The sequence below is a fragment of the Pelophylax lessonae genome, assembly GCF_965119305.1.
Source record: "Pelophylax lessonae genome assembly, chromosome: 9".
NCBI classification, from domain to species: domain Eukaryota; kingdom Metazoa; phylum Chordata; class Amphibia; order Anura; family Ranidae; genus Pelophylax; species Pelophylax lessonae.
In genome coordinates, this window is record NC_138776.1 from 271,779,016 (window position 1) to 271,795,064 (window position 16,049).

The 16,049-nt window shown below is 45.3% G+C and overlaps 5 protein-coding genes across 5 annotated transcripts in view; all 5 read right to left on the reverse strand.

Annotated features, from left to right (window-relative positions):
• Positions 1-6,923, reverse strand: part of LOC309564102 (uncharacterized protein) — a gene marked incomplete at its 3' end in the record, with an annotated part of 63,130 nt that extends 56,207 nt beyond the window's left edge. The window contains exon 1 of the mRNA XM_082268730.1: positions 6,877-6,923. The remainder of the gene's footprint in view (positions 1-6,876) is intronic.
• The window catches only part of LOC309564465 (uncharacterized protein), a gene marked incomplete at both ends in the record, with an annotated part of 1,172,539 nt that overhangs the window by 897,155 nt on the left and 259,335 nt on the right, over positions 1-16,049 (reverse strand).
• The window catches only part of LOC309564099 (uncharacterized protein), a 237,112-nt gene that overhangs the window by 215,304 nt on the left and 5,759 nt on the right, over positions 1-16,049 (reverse strand). The gene's annotated exons all lie outside the window — the stretch shown is intronic.
• The window catches only part of LOC309564103 (gastrula zinc finger protein XlCGF53.1-like), a gene marked incomplete at its 3' end in the record, with an annotated part of 125,618 nt that overhangs the window by 39,771 nt on the left and 69,798 nt on the right, over positions 1-16,049 (reverse strand). The window lies entirely within an intron of this gene.
• Positions 11,422-16,049, reverse strand: part of LOC309564104 (uncharacterized protein) — a gene marked incomplete at its 5' end in the record, with an annotated part of 41,026 nt that continues 36,398 nt past the window's right edge. The window contains one exon of the mRNA XM_082268732.1: positions 11,422-12,201. Coding sequence (XP_082124858.1) covers positions 11,425-12,201 — 777 coding nt within the window. The 3' untranslated portion in view covers positions 11,422-11,424. The remainder of the gene's footprint in view (positions 12,202-16,049) is intronic.

The window sequence follows — 16,049 nt, forward strand, 5'->3', positions numbered from 1 at the left end:
TTGGCCTTGTGGGAAAAACTTTTCTTGCACTCAGAACAGGAATATGGTTTCTCACCTGTGTGAGACTTCCGATGCTTAAATAGGGAGGAGTTATGAAGAAAACTTTTCCCACACTCAGGACAGGAATAGGTCTTTCTATCCAAGTGCAAAATCTGATGTCTATAAAGACGAGACTTCTCTGAAAAACATTTTCCGCACTCAGGACAGGAAAACTTCTTATCTGTCGGAAGGACAGCACCGTCCCTCACAGTCTGAGGTTCCTCAGGATAAGAGGAATACGATGGTCCGGCACCGTCCCTCACAGTCTGAGGTTCCTCAGGATAAGAGGAATACGATGGTCCATCTACACTGTGTGGTGCCGGATGGACATTTGAGGTAGCCGGGTTTTCTCCTGGACTATACTGTGTGATGTCCTCATCTTCTACTTTACAGTCTGGAGACAAAGTGAGACAATCCTCTGAGGTTTTCCTCATCTCCCGTCCATCTACTAAAATAGAAATACAAAGATTATTACTAGACATCAGCAGATTGGTTCCCCTAAACCAGGACTCCGCCCACATCAGACAGCTTTGTCTCTGAGGATCTTACAATTCCTCCCTCAAGGTAACTAGTAAATGGGTCCTCTGATCTCCTACCAGTTCATTTCTTTGTTCATGGACCTTAGTCAGAGAGTGAGGAAACAACGAGAACTGTCTTTTATAGGAGTGACAGTGATGAGGGGATTATAGGAGTGTCCCCACCCCCCCTATCACTCATTGCCATCTTCCCCAGACCCAGCCTGGAACCATAAGTTCAGCATGGCCTTGCAAATGTTCACGTGAAATCCTCAATATAAATTTATGATGTAAACTTAGTAAGGGAACTTGAGTTACACCCATCCCCCTTCTAAAATGCAAAATAGAGCCGGATCCCTGCTTGGCAGCTAGGCTGGAATAACAGAAAAGTAGTTCTTCCTTCCTCTGGTTAAGGTCCCTAGCAAGACTCAACAACCTCCAGTCACTAGGGGGCAGTTACATGCATTTTACAACTCTTTTTTACCAACAAGACGAAGATTATCTACCAAGTGGCATTTTTCTTGAGGGCCAATGATTCTGATTTTTTTCTTGAGGGCCAATGACTCTGAAATTTTTCTTGAGGGCCAATGACTCTGAAATGTTAGCTTGATTTTACGATCCATTGACTGAACTCTGCCGGAACCCGAGGAACCCAGGAATTTCGGATGTATTTTTTATTCTCTATGTGTTTGCTGTTGTATTATTGTCTCCTTTCTGGTCTAATATATTTTTCTGCACTCTATCTTTTATCATATAAAATGTATATTTGTATCTCTAATGTACGAAACCAAAACTTTACGATATTCCCATCTATATGAAGAGCGATACTACAGTGTAAACCTCTGAAACATTCCTGTCTGCGTGACAGCGGCTATTACAGACAATTCCTAACGGTCAGACTTGTTACGGTGATTATTCTGGGATCTGACGCTACCAGTGGTCACACCCCCGTGACGAGCCAGGTCTGAGCATGCGCATGAGGCATTCGCTACTGGCTGGTGGAAACATCAGGGACCGAAGCATCCAGGTCTGAACTTGTTGGGTGAGAAATGCAGATGGCCGTAATGTACCAGCAACAAGGAATCCCCACATATACAGTACTGTGCAAAAGTTTTAAGCAGGTGTAAAATAAATGCTGTAACAAAATAATGTTTTCAGAAATAGAAGTGTTTGTTTTTATAAATTTACAAACTGTAAAGTGATCGAACAGAAGTAAAAAATCGAAATCAAATCAATATTTGGTGTGACTACCCTTTAGCTTCAAACCAGCATAATTTCTTACACTCGCACACTTTGTACACTTGTATAAAGTCAGGGAGTTTTGTAGAATTACAGCTCGGCGTACGATTAACAAATTTTACCAAGCAAGTGCTAATGATCATCAATTTTATACTGTATGTAGGTTGAAAGCTACTGTAGGTCAATAACAGAAACAGCTGTGCAGGAGGGTTAAAAACTGGGTGAGGGACAGCCAAACTCTGCTAATAAGATGAGGTCACAGGTCAAAACACCATGTCAAGACAGCACAGCAACAAGAGACAAGGTAGTTATACTACATCAACAAAGTCTCCCTCAGGCAAAGATTTCAAAGCAGACTGGGGTTTCAGGATGCACGGTTCAAGCTCTTTTGAAGAAGCACAAAGAAACCATCAACTTTGAGGAGCATAGACGAAGTGGTCGGGTAATGATGAGGAGCGTAGATGCAGTGGTTGGGTAACATTGAGGAGCATAGACATAGTGGTCGGGTAACGCTGAGGAGCGTAGATGCAATGGTTGAGTAACGTTGAGGAACGTAGACACAGTGGTTGAGTAACGTTGAGGAACGTAGACACAGTGGTTGAGTAACATTGAGCAGGGTAGACCTAGTGGTTGGGTAAAGCTGAGGAGCAGAGACGCAGTGGTCGAGTAAGGTTGAGGAGCGTAGATGCAATGGTTGGGTAATGTTGAGGAGCGTAGATGCAATGGTTGGGTAATGTTGAGGAGCGTAGACGCAGTGGTCGGGTAATATTGAGGAGCGTAGATGCAGTAGTCGGGTAAGACTGAGGAGCAGAGACGCAGTGGTTGGGTAAGGCCGAGGAGCGTAGATGCAGTGGTTGGGTAACATTGAGGAGCATAAACGTAGTGGTTGGGTAAGGTTGTGGAGCGTAGATGCAGTAGTCGGGTAAGGCTGAGGAGCAGAGACGCAATGGTTGAGTAACGTTGAGGAGCATAGACGCAGTGGTTGAGTAACATTGAGGAGGGTAAACCTAGTGGTTGGGTAAAGCTGAGGAGCAGAGACGCAGTGGTTGGGTAAGATTGAGGAGCGTAGATGCAATGGTTGGGTAATGTTGAGGAGCGTAGACGCAGTAGTTGGGTAAGGCTGAGGAGCAGAGACGCAGTGGTTGGGTAAGGCTGAGGAGCGTAGATGCAGTGGTCGGGTAACATTGAGGAGCATAGACGCAGTGGTTGGGTAACATTGAGGAGCATAAACGTAGTGGTCGGGTAAGGCTGAGGAGCAGAGACGCAGTGGTTGGGTAAGGTTGTGAAGCGTAGACGCAGTGGTCGGGTAACGTTGAGGAGCGTAGACGCAGTGGTTAGTTATCGCTGAGGAGCGTAGATGCATGCTCCATGCTTACTTTCTTTCCAAATTGAAAGATGTCCAGGAGTGTCATTAGCACAGAACTGATGGGAACCAGTGGGACTCAGGTACACTCATCTACTGTCTAGGGAAATCTGGAAGAAACCAGTGGCAGCAAGGTACCCCCATCTACTGTCTGGAGGAAACCAGTTGGAAACCAGTGGGACTCAGGTACATCCATCGTCTGTCCAGAGAAGTCTGGAGGAAAACAGTGGGATCCAGCTACACCCATCTACTGTCCAGAGAAGTCTAGAGGAAACCAGGAGGACCTAGGTACCCACTTCTACTTTCCAGGGATGTTTGGAGGAAACCATAGGGACCCAGGTACATCCATCTTCTGTCCGTGGGAAGTCTGGAGGAAACCAGTGAGACCCAGGTATACCCATTTACTGTCCAGAGAAGTCTGGAGGAAACCAGTGAGACCCAGGTACACCCCATCTAATGTATGGAGAAGTCTAGCGGAAACCAGTGGGACCCAGGTACCCCATTACTGTCTAGAGAGGTCTGGTTGAAACCAGTAGGACCCAGGTACACCCATTTACCTTCTGGAGAAGTCTAGCGGAAACCAGTGGGACCCAGGTACCCCCATCTACTGTCCGGAGAAGTCTGGCCAGAAGTGCTCTTCCTGGAAGAATTGCTGCCAAAAAGCCTCTGTTGTGGAAACAAGGCTAAGCGACTCAACTATGTAGGAAAACATAGGAACTGGGAGAGGGGGGGGGGCAAAAAAATGACAGCAGGTACTCTGGACTGAGGAGTCAAAATGTGAAATATTTAACTGTAGCAGAAGACAGTTTGTTGGGGGTAGGGCCAGAAAGCCGTACAATAATGAGGGCCTGCAGCCAACTGTGAAGCATGGTGGAGGTTCCTTGCGAATTTGGTACTGCATTTCTGCAAATGGGGTTGGAGATTCAGTCAGGATCAATGGTGTCCTCAATGCTGAGAAATACAGGCATACACTTCTCCATCATGCCATACCATCAGGGGGTTGTGTGATTGGCCCTAAATGTATTCTGCAGCAGGACAACTACCCCAAACATCCAGCCAATATCAATAAAAACTACATTCAGTGTAAAGGACAAAAAGTCCTGGAAGTGATGGTTTGGCCCCCACGGAGCCCTGATCTCACCATCATGTAGTGTGTCTTCATTAGCATCACACCTGCCTAAGACTTTTGCACAGTAGCGTATATTCTGTAGAGACTAAATATCTATATATATATATATATATATATATATATATAAATTGTTCTGTTTTGTGATTGGCTCTTCCCTTGAAGAAAGCTGAACTTTCTGATTCATTATCACCGGGATATAGCAGATAGCGCAGAGCCCAGCACGGGACGGGGGTTATCTGATAGAAAACAAGATCTAAATTGCAGGACGGGGAACACAGGTGAGGAACATGACCATTACCAGGGTATTACAGGTTGATATCACCCAGTCCCCGCCCCACTCCGGACCAATCAGTGAGCAGTATGGGTGGAGGATGTATTTAGTGTTAATGACCCACCTGTGCTGATCTCTGTAGGAGTGTCCTCCTCTATAAATGTCCCCGTTATTCCATCCTCCTCCATAGACTGCTGATCATCCCTCACATACGTCTCTTCTTCTTCTGCTTTAACCTCAAACTTTATATCTATCAGATCTTCACCCTAAACCAAGAGAAGGAGAGAAACTCATCTTATACCAAGTTCAGTCATCATCTCCATCAGCCTTTTTTGTGTTCTAGATCCTCCGTCCCACCAACCTTGTAGCATTGAGGGATGGTGTGACCTTCCTGTGTGGAATCCCGGGAATACAGAGGACGGGGACATCTCTCTGGTGGGTTCCTGGTATTAGGTGGCTCCATCATATCATTGTGTCCTTCTGAAAACTCCTCCATCACTCCATATTCCTCATCCTCATCTACATACTCTTCTTTAACATCAATATTATCATCCCCGAGGTTTCCACTCTGAATATATAATAACATTTTCACTGTAACAAAGACACGCTGTCTATAAATCATAACTAACAATAATTGCCAATCATCTACCTGATGATGGTGGGGGATGGTGTGATCTTCCTGTATGGAATCCCGGGAATACAGAGGACGGGGACATCTCTCTGGTGGGTTCCCATTACTGGATCCATCTGTAGGAAACACACACACTGACTGAATACATTGTTTCTATGTGTTTATCAGATGATGGGGGATCTAGGTGGAGCCTCCGTACTGCTCTCTCCTTTACAATAAAGTCTCCTCTTACCCGGTGATGTGAGGGGCGGCTGATTCTCCATCATGACGTCCTTGTAGAGATCCTTGTGTCCTTCTAAATACTCCCACTCCTCCATGGAGAAATAGACAGTGACATCCTGACACCTTATAGGAACCTGACACACACAATGATACAGTCACCATCCAGACGCATCCCTTGTCTGTTACTGGATAATGTCCCAGAATTCCCAGCACCGCTCACCTCTCCTGTCAGCAGCTCCATCATCTTCTTGGTGACTTCTAGAATCTTCTGCATGTTGTGTCTCTCAGGTTTTAGGGAGTCACATGGAGGCACTGTGATGGTCATATGATCACCTGACTTCAGAAGAGGAAATCTCTGTATTGGAGAACCAATAGGAATATCATGTTAGAATCCCAGAATCCTCCTCACCTCTCCGGTCAGGTCTGTGTTTTATTAATAGAGATAAGAGTCATGTCATGTGACCTCCCAGAATCCTCCTCACCTCTCCGGTCAGGTCTGTGTATTATTAATAGAGATAAGAGTGATGTCATGTGACCTCCCAGAATCCTCCTCACCTCTCCGGTCAGCAGGTAGATGATCTCCAGGGTGAAGTTTAGTATCTTCTCAGTCATGTGACTCCGGTCCTCCTCCATCCTCAGTGATGTGGTCATGTGATCTATGTGGTTTTCTCTGTAGATGGATAGAGGAGAATTATCTGGACTGTATATTTTGTACAATATTAGGAGGGGATATAGGGGGGTAATAGTTGGACTTCCCCCAGTGGGGTGTTGCATGTGTAGAGGTCTATACATCAAATTAAAAACAATTAAGGAGAGAAGGACAGAGGACGTTGGTTAAAATTTTAGGTCAATGATGTTATGAGCATTCCCGACGCTATGTGTACTCACAACTACGGGGCTGGGAATTAGGTGGTCACAGCTGATTGGGTGGCACTGAAAGCTTTTTCTGAAGCCAAGCTTGGATTAAATGTGTGCTCATCCCCAGCGAGAAGTGGGGTATCCACCTTAATCCTATTATTGGTTTAAATAAAGACCCCTCCTACAGTGAGGGATGAGTTCTCCACCTCCTCCCCCATTACTGGCTGCTGACCACGGTCATAGCCTTTGCAGAGCATTATGGGTGAGCACCAAAATGGATGAACCCAAAATTTTGAGGCTAAATTTAAATCCTGGAAATTGGAATTCAATTTCAGCACAAACCGAACCCGAATCTCATCCCTCGTTACAAGAGACTGCTTAGGTGAGAAGGCGACACATCTCCAAAATGAAGAGAATGTTCTGGCCCCGTAAGTGTGGAAATGTTCTGACCCTGAAGGGGTATTCTAGGTTTCCACACTATATATGTGTGTATCATCATCTGCTGGAGATAAAAGAGGTCACAGTGACTATGGAGGAAGAGGACGGACATGACGGGGGGGGGGGGGGGGGGGGGTTACTGGGTGTAAATAGAAAATAAGATCTTATTACCTCCTCTGCTGCCACTTCCAGTAATGTCTCCTCTCTACTTCCTCCCAACTCACCTTTCACCTGGAACTTTCTTTATATACCTGACATCACTTCCTGTCTTCCATAGAGACTTCCTGTCTGGGTAGAAGTGAGATCACCACCTCATGGAGCTCAGAGGAACTGCAGCCCCGAGAACCGTCTCATAGTGTGAACACGGCCTTGTGCTATGTGTGTATATACTGTATATCCTTATAGATGGGGTCATCTCCACACCCACCAAGGGGGAGAGAAATCTATTACTGCCTAGTCCAGCCTATCTCAGCCCTAGTTTCTCGAAAATTGAATAGTTGCTGTCTCTCACTCAGGATGAGCTTTGGGGTCAGATGGACCATGAATTAGACCAGGGGTCTTCAAACTATGGCCCTCTAGCTGTTCAGGAACTACAATTCCTATCATGCCTAGTCATGTCTGTGAATGTCAGAGTTTTACAATGCCTCATGGGATGTGTATTTCCGCAACAGCTGGAGGGCCGTAGTTTGAGGATCCCTGAATTAGACTCTAAAGCCCCGTACACACACAACGATTATCGGCCGACTGATCGTCCGTCTTTTGTCCAGAGTGGTGTTTTGTTGGTTGGAATGTGCCTAGACTGCACACAAATTTTCTCGCCCAACAAAATTCTACTTCAGAAGTGATGTCATGTGTTTGTTTGCTTTCTTTGTGTTCTTTCTTCACTGAGCATGCCCAGACTTGCTCATTAGATTTTTCCCTGTCGAAATCTGTACTGACTGCACAAAAATCGGCCGTGTTTTGACGGCGGACAAAAATTTTATAGCCTGCACACCAGGATTTTTTTCGGCCGAAAAGTCGGAGTTGGTTGTCGGAAGCATCATACTAACAAGCCGAAAATTGGCAGATCGGTCGTTGGACGAAAATTCCCTGCCGATTTTCGATGCGTGTGTACGAGGCTTAACTCAAGCGGTTTGCAGTTCCCCAAAATAAAATGGCCAGATTTACCCATCTCACGCAAACCTCCAGTGGTTGGAGCCTGAAGTCGTTCATTAAGTGGTGGTATCACTACCTAGTCCAGCCTTTCTCAACCAGGGTTCTTCCAAAGGTCACCAGAAGCTTTTTGAAAAATTAAATTTTCTTTTTTTCAATGAGGATGAGCTCTGGGTTTTGGTTGACAATGAGTTTGACCCAAACCCAAGCTGTTAATAATTAATAAAACGGGCAAACTAAATGGTCAGATTTGGTTAGTGCCTACTCCTTCCCAACCTTAGGCGTTAGGACACTAAAACCATCATTTAGTGGCAGTATTACGAAGGCCACTAAATAACAGCTTTCTGTCCGCTCGCCGGCTTATTTCACATTGTAATCAAGCTTAAGGGCTTTCCGGGTAATGTCATGTATACATAGATGGGGTCATCTCCACCCTCACTAAGGGGTGTATGTATGTGTATATATATATATATATATATATATATGTACACTGCTCAAAAAGATTAAAGGAATACTTTGAAAACACAAGACCTCAATGAGGAATAATATCACGCTGGATATCTATACTGGTATGGACTGGGTAATGTGTTAGGATCTATACTGGTATGGATTGGGTAATATGTTAGGATCTATACTGGTTGGGACTGGGTAATGTGTTAGGATCTATACTGGTATGGACTGGATAATGTGTTAGGATCTATACTGGTATGGACTGGATAATGTGTTAGGATCTATACTGGTATGGACTGGTTAATGTGTTAGGATCTATACTGGTATGGACTGGATAATGTGTTAGGATCTATACTGGTATGGACTGGATAATGTGTTAGGATCTATACTGGTATGGACTGGGTAATGTGTTAGGATCTATACTGGTATGGACTGGGTAATGTGTTAGGATCTATACTGGTATGGACTGGGTAATGTGTTAGGATCTATACTGGTATGGACTGGGTAATGTGTTAGGATCTATACTGGTATGGACTGGGTAATGTGTTATGATCTATACTGATATGGACTGAGTAATGTGTTGGGATCTATACTGGTATGTACTGGGTAATGTGTTGGGATCTACACTGGTATGGACTGGGTAATGTGTTATCTATACTGGTATGTACTGGGTAATGTTTTAGGATCTTTACTGGTATGGACTGGGTAATGTGTTAGGATCTATACTGGTATGGACTGGGTAATGTGTTAGGATCTATACTGGTATGTACTGGGTAATGTGTTAGGATCTTTACTGGTATGGACTGGGAAATGTGTATCACATGTGCTCAGGGTGAACCTGCTCTCATCTGTGAAAAACACAGGGTGCCAGTGGTGGAGCGGTCAATTCTGGTATTTAACGGCAAATGCGAATCAAGCTCCACAGTGCCGGGCAGTGAGCGCAGGGCCAACTAGAGGGCGTCGGGCCCTCAGGCCACCCTCATGAAGTCTGTTTCTGATTGTTTGGTCAGAGACATTCACACCAGTGGCCTGCTGGAGGTCATTTTGTAGGGCTCTGGCAGTGCTCATCCTGTTCCTCCTTGCACAAAGGAGCAGATACCGGTCCTGCTGATGGGTTAAGGACCTTCTACGGCCCTGTCCAGCTCTCCTAGAATAACTGCCTGTCTCCTGGAATCTCCTCCATGCTCCTGAGACTGTGCTGGGAGACACAGCAAACCTTCTGGCAATGCCATCCTGGAGGAGTTGGACTGCCTGTGCAACCTCTATAGGGTCCAGGTATGGCCTCATGCTACCAGTAGTGACACTGACCCCCTCTATAGGGTCCAGGTATGGCCTCATACTACCAGTAGTGACACTGACCCCCTCTATAGGGTCCAGGTATGGCCTCATGCTACCAGTAGTTTCACTGACCCCCTCTATAGGGTCCAGGTATGGCCTCATACTACCAGTAGTGACACTGACCCCAGCCAAATGCAAAACAGTCAGAAAAGATGAGTTGGAAAAAAAAATGTCAGTGGCCTCAACTTGTAAAACCATTCCTGTTTTGGGGGGTCGTCTCATTGTTGCCCATCTAGTGCACCTGTTGTTAATTTCATTAACTCCAAAGCAGCTGAAACTGATTAACAACCCCCTCTGCTACTTAACTGACCAGATCAATATCTCAGGAGTTTCATTGACTTGATGCTATACTCTGATTATAAAGTGTTCCTTTCATTTTGTTGAGCAGTGTATATATATATATATATATATATATATATATAGATTACACATCCTAAACACTGACAGTCTCATTAGGGTCCAGGAACTCTCAGTGCCTTAGAAAGTAGCAAAAAGTGTTTAAGGCTGCATTCCGCAGTATCTCCAACTCCCGTGTAAGCGCCGATCTCAGCTCTACTGACTGCAGGAAATACTAGCCCACCTGGCTGCTCCGAAAATCTTGCATGGCCTTCCAGAGAGGCAAGGCTACATGTGGCAATCTCTCTCCTTATAAGTCCCTGACCGTGCTGATGTCCTCGCACTGACCTCCTTCCTCCCGCTGCTTCTTAGGTAACATTCTTTTCAAACTGCAATGCTGTCAGAATCATCTCAAGCCAGCCCCCCCCCCCTTAGACCAGGGGATCCCCCCCTCAAGGGCCACCAACAGATTCCTCAGCTTCATCTTTCACCCAACTCCCCTGCTGGCATGAGACATCCATATTTAAGGGCTGGCTTACCCACCATGCCAGACCCACTGCCTGGGGATTGGCTAAGCTCCCCTAAGTATGCAGATCAACTCTCCTGGCCCCCACCCTCTAGCTTCTAGAAATGTTTCCAAACTTCCAGAACAAGTTAAACATGAGCAAAAACATACATTTGCCTACACTTACACTGGAGGGTATATACATTCACCGGCCACTTATTAAGTCCCCCTTGCTAGTATCGGGTTGGACCCCCTTTTGCCTTCATTCTTCATAGGATAGATTCAACGCTCATTTCTACAGAGCAACAAAAGGAAGGAATCTGCTACAAAGTTTGTTAAAATACCAATAATACATTTATTACAAGTCTTTTTTTTTTATAAAAAGGAAAAAAAAAGTTGAGTTACTCTTTATTATGTTGAAGATCCTCAGCTCCATCTAGTGGCCATAATGAGGTATTTTTCCAAATCTACTCCATCAGGAGAAAAAAACGTCTTATTATGGCCACTAGATGGAGCTGATGATCATAGGAAATCACTGTATTAAGCAAAAAAAAAAAAAACAGTAAGAATTCGTCACGCCATTTGTTGCCCGCATTCAACATTTTCCAATGGATATTCGCCCAAAATATTTTATAAATAAACCCGAAATCTTCCCGCACAAAATGTACTCAGCCAATGAAAGGTAAGGACTAATTTTTATTTTTCTCTTGCTATCAATGGCCAACACGGGACAACACTTCATCCATGTCTTTGGTGATCTCTGATCTCCTTATGAAGTGTTTCTTACATGATGAAGATCAGCCATGGAGTATATCTGAGGTGTATATCAGGGTGTGCTTCTTCCCCACATGTCCACCAACATTCATATAGAAGACATTTCCTGCACTCAAGGCACTAATACATCACGAGGGTTGTGTGGGAAGAGGAAGACCATTCCTTCACTCAGGACAGGAAACTGGCTTCTCCCCGGCGTGCAATCTCTGATGCTTGTAAAGACTGGACGTCCTTGAAAAACATTTCCCGCACTCAGGACAGAAATACGGCTTCTCCCCCGTGTGAGTTCTCTGATGTCTGTAAAGATCGCACTTCTGGAAGAAACTTTTCCCGCACTCAGAACAGGAATACGGCTTCTCCCCCGTGTGAGATCTCCGATGTTTGAACAGGGAGGATTTATGAAGAAAACTTTTCTCGCACTCAGGACAGGAATAGGTCTTCCTATCCAAGTGCAAAATCTGATGTCTATAAAGACGAGACTTCTCTGAAAAACATTTTCCGCACTCAGGACAGGAATACACCTGCTCCCCCGTGTGAGTTTTCAGATGTTTATAAAGATGTGAATCCTGTGAAAAGGATTTCCCACACTCGGGACAGGAATACGGCTTCTCACCTGTGTGAGATTTCAGATGTTTGAAAAGATGTGACTTCTGTGAAAAACATTTCCCGCACTCGGGACAGGAATATGGCTTCTCACCCGTGTGAGATTTCTGATGTCTCTCGAAATTGGACTTGTTTGAAAAGCTTTTTCCGCACTCAGGACAGGAATGTGACTTCTCCCCTGTGTGAGATTTCTGATGTCTGTAGAAGTTAGTGGTGTTTGAAAAACATTTCCCGCACTCAGGACAGGAATACGGCTTTTCCCCCGTGTGAGATCTCTGATGTGTGACAAGCTTAGATTTTTTTAAAAAACATTTCCCACACTCAGAGCAGGCATACGGCTTCACCCCCATGTGCAATCTCTGATGCGTGTAAAGATTGGACGTCCTTGAAAAACGCTTTCCACACTCAGGACAGGAATACGGCTTTTCACCAGTGTGAGTTCTGTGATGTCTGTAAAGATCGCACTTCTGGAAAAAACGTTTCCCGCACTCAGAACAGGAATACGGCTTCTCACCCTTGTGACACCTCTGATGTTTGAATAGGGAAGCTTTATGAAGAAAACTTTTCTCACACTCAGGACAGGAGTAGGTCTTCTTACCGGAATGAAACATCTGATGTCTGTAAAGACGGTACTTCTTTAAAAAACATTTCCCGCACTCAGGACAGGAATACGTCTTCTCACTTACATGAGATTTTTGATGCGCATTAAGACCGGATTTGAATAGAAATTGCTTCCCGCACTCAGTACAGGAAAACCTCTTATCTGTTGGAAGGACGCCACCATCCCTCACAGTCTGAGGTTCCTCAAGATAAAAGGAATACGATGATCCAGCAATGTTCCTCACAGTCTGAGGTTCCTCAGGATAGGAGGAATACGATGGTCCAGCAATGTTCCTCACAGTCTGAGGTTCCTCAGGATAAGAGGAATACGATGGTCCAGCAATGTTCCTCACAGTCTGAGGTTCCTCAGGATAAGAAGAATACGATGGTCCGACACCGTCCCTCACAGTCTGAGGTATCTCAGGATAAGAGGAATACGATGGTCCATCTACACTGTGTGGTGTCGGATGGACATTTGAGGTAGCCGGGTTTTCTCCTGGACTATACTGTGTGATGTCCTCATCTTCTACTTTACAGTCTGGAGACAAAGTGAGACAATCCTCTGAGGTTTTCCTCATCTCCCGCCCATCTACTAAAATATAAATACAAAGATTATTACTAGACATCAGCAGATTGGTTCCCCTAAACCAGGACTCCGCCCACATCAGACAGCTTTGTCTCTGAGGATCTTACAATTCCCCCCTCAAGGTAACTAGTAAATGGGTCCTCTGATCTCCTACCAGTTCATTTCTTTATCCATGGACCTTAGTCAGAGAGAGTGAGGAAACAACGAGAACTGTCTTTTATAGGAGTGACAGTGATGAGGGGATTATAGGACGAGTGTCCCCTCCCCCTTTATCACTCATTGCCATTTTCCCCAGACCCAGCCTGGAACCAAAAGTTCAACATGGCCTTGCAAATGTTCACGTGAAACGTGTGAATTTTGTCCTCAATTTAAATTAGTGATGTAGAACTAGTGAAAGAACTTGAGTTACACCCTCCTAACATGCAAAATGGAGCCAGATCCCTGCTTAGATAATATATAAAAAAAAAAAAAAGGACTTTGCTTGCTTTGGAAACCGCAGCTTGGCATTGCATGCTATTATTAGGCCCATAATCTACCAGAACACCCAGATCCTTCTTCGCTGTGGTTTACCCCAGATCCTTCTCTGCTATGGTTTCCCCCAGATCCTTCTCCACCATTGATTCCCCCAGATCCTTCTCCACTATGGATTCCCCAAGATCCTTCTCTGTCATTGGTTCCCCCAGATCCTTCTCTACTATGGATTACCCAAGATCCTTCACCATTGATTTCCCCAGATCCTTCTCCGCTATGGATTCCCCAAGATCCTTCTCCACCATTGATTCCCCAGATCCTTCTCCGCCATTGATTCCCCCAGTTCCTTCTCCACCATTGGCTCCCCCAAGATCCTTCTCCGCTATGGATTCCCCCAGATCCTTCTCCATCATTGATTCCCCCAGATCCTTCTCTACTATGGATTACCCAAGATCCTTCACCATTGATTTCCCCAGATCCTTCTCCGCTATGGATTCCCCAAGATCCTTCTCCACCATTGATTCCCCAGATCCTTCTCCGCCATTGATTCCCCCAGGTCCTTCTCCACCATTGGCTCCCCCAAGATCCCTCTCTACCATTGATTCCCCCAATTCCTTTTCCATCATTGGCTCCCCCAGACTCTTCTCAGCTATGGATTCCCCCAGTTCTACTCCCCCTAGTATGTATGATTCATGCATATTCTTAGCCCCCAAGTGCATAACTTTACATTTATCAACATTAAACCTCATTTTCCCCATAGTCGCCCAATGAAACAGTGCATAGAGGTCAGCTTGTTAGTTGGAAACATCCTGTAAGGAAGTTATTCCACTGCAAAGCTTGGTGATCTACCAGAACACCCAGATCCTTCTCCACTATGGATTCCCCCAGATCCTTCTCCACCATTGAGTCCCCCCAGATCCTTCACCATTGACTCCCCCAGATCCTTATCCACTATGGATTACCCAAGATCCTTCACCATTGATTCCCCCAGATCCTTCTGCACCATTGATTACCCCAAATCATTCTCCCCCATTGATTCCCCCAGATCCTTCTCCACAATTGATTCCTCCAGATCCTTCTCCACCATTCTACTACCCCTAGTATGTATGATACATGTATATTCTTACCCCCAAGTGCATAACTTTACATTTATCAACAGTAAACCTCATTTGCCACATAGTTGCCCAATGAAACAGTGCATTGAGGTCGGCTTGTAAGTTGGGAGACATCCTGTAAGGACGTTTTTCCACTGCAAAGCTTGGTGTCATCTGCAAAGACTGAGATGGTACTTTTAGCCCTAGACCCTATGTCATTTATAAAGATATTAAAAAGTAAGGGTCCCAACACTGAACCTCGAACCCTAATACTAAGGCTACTGAATATCCGGGATCGTGATAAAGCGTTGTGGGCAGCCCAAGCCACTGGGGATCTGCGCCATCAAAATGCTAAGCTGCTGCTGTTCCCTGATTACACCCTGGAGACACAGAAGATGCGGCCCTTCTTCAATGCCGTGAAGGGCGGCCATGAGGGCCAAGGCATAAAGTATATCCTATCCTTTGCCAAGCTCCGGGTTATGGATGGGGAAACCATTTGCTTTTTCGCCTCTCCTAAGGATGCGGCAGCTAGCTAGAGACTCCCGCCTCCTCATGGTTGAAGTCACCTATGTGGTGAAGTCTCTTTTGCTTCTCTAAGCTTTATTCATTGCCTTTCGAATTTAGAGGACCTACTTAAATTCTCTGTTTTGTTATTAACTCCCAATTTTATGTTTTCTTAATACTTGTTTTTATATTTTGCTTATGGCTCACGCATGTTTACCTCAGCCATGCGGCCCATACATGCCACTTGACGGTTTAACCACTTCTGGACCGGAAGGTTTACCTCCTTAATGACCAGGCCATTTTGTGCGAAAAAATCCCAATAAGCGCAGACGCAGTGGTCTGGAAACCTTGTGGCGCACAGACGCAGATGTCGGGTAACGTTGAGGAACGTAGATGCAATGGTTAGGTAACATTGGGGAATGTAGATGCAATATTTAGGTAACGTTGAGGAACGTAGACGCAGTGGTCGGGTAACATTGGGGGAACGTAGATGCAATGGTTCGGTAACGTTGAGGAACGTAGATGCAGTGGTCAGGTAACATTGGGGAATGTAGATGCAATGGTTAGGTAACATTGAGGAACGTAGACGCAGTGGTCGGGTAACATTGGGGAACGTAGATGCAGTGGTTGAGGAGCGTAGACGCAGTGGTCGGGTAACATTGGGGAGCGTAGTCAACTAGCAGATGAAAGACACATCATGCTTCCTTCCCTTCCACATCATAAGATGTCCAGCAGTGCCATCAGCACAGAACTGGCAGACACCAGTGGGACCAAGGTAACCCCATCTACTGTCCAGAGAAGTCTGAGGGAAACCAGTGGGATCCAGGTACCCCCATCTACTGTCTGGAGAAGTTTGAAGGAAACCATTGGGACCCAGATACCTCATCTACTGTCCAGAGAAGTCTGGAGGAAACCAGTGGGACCAAGGTAT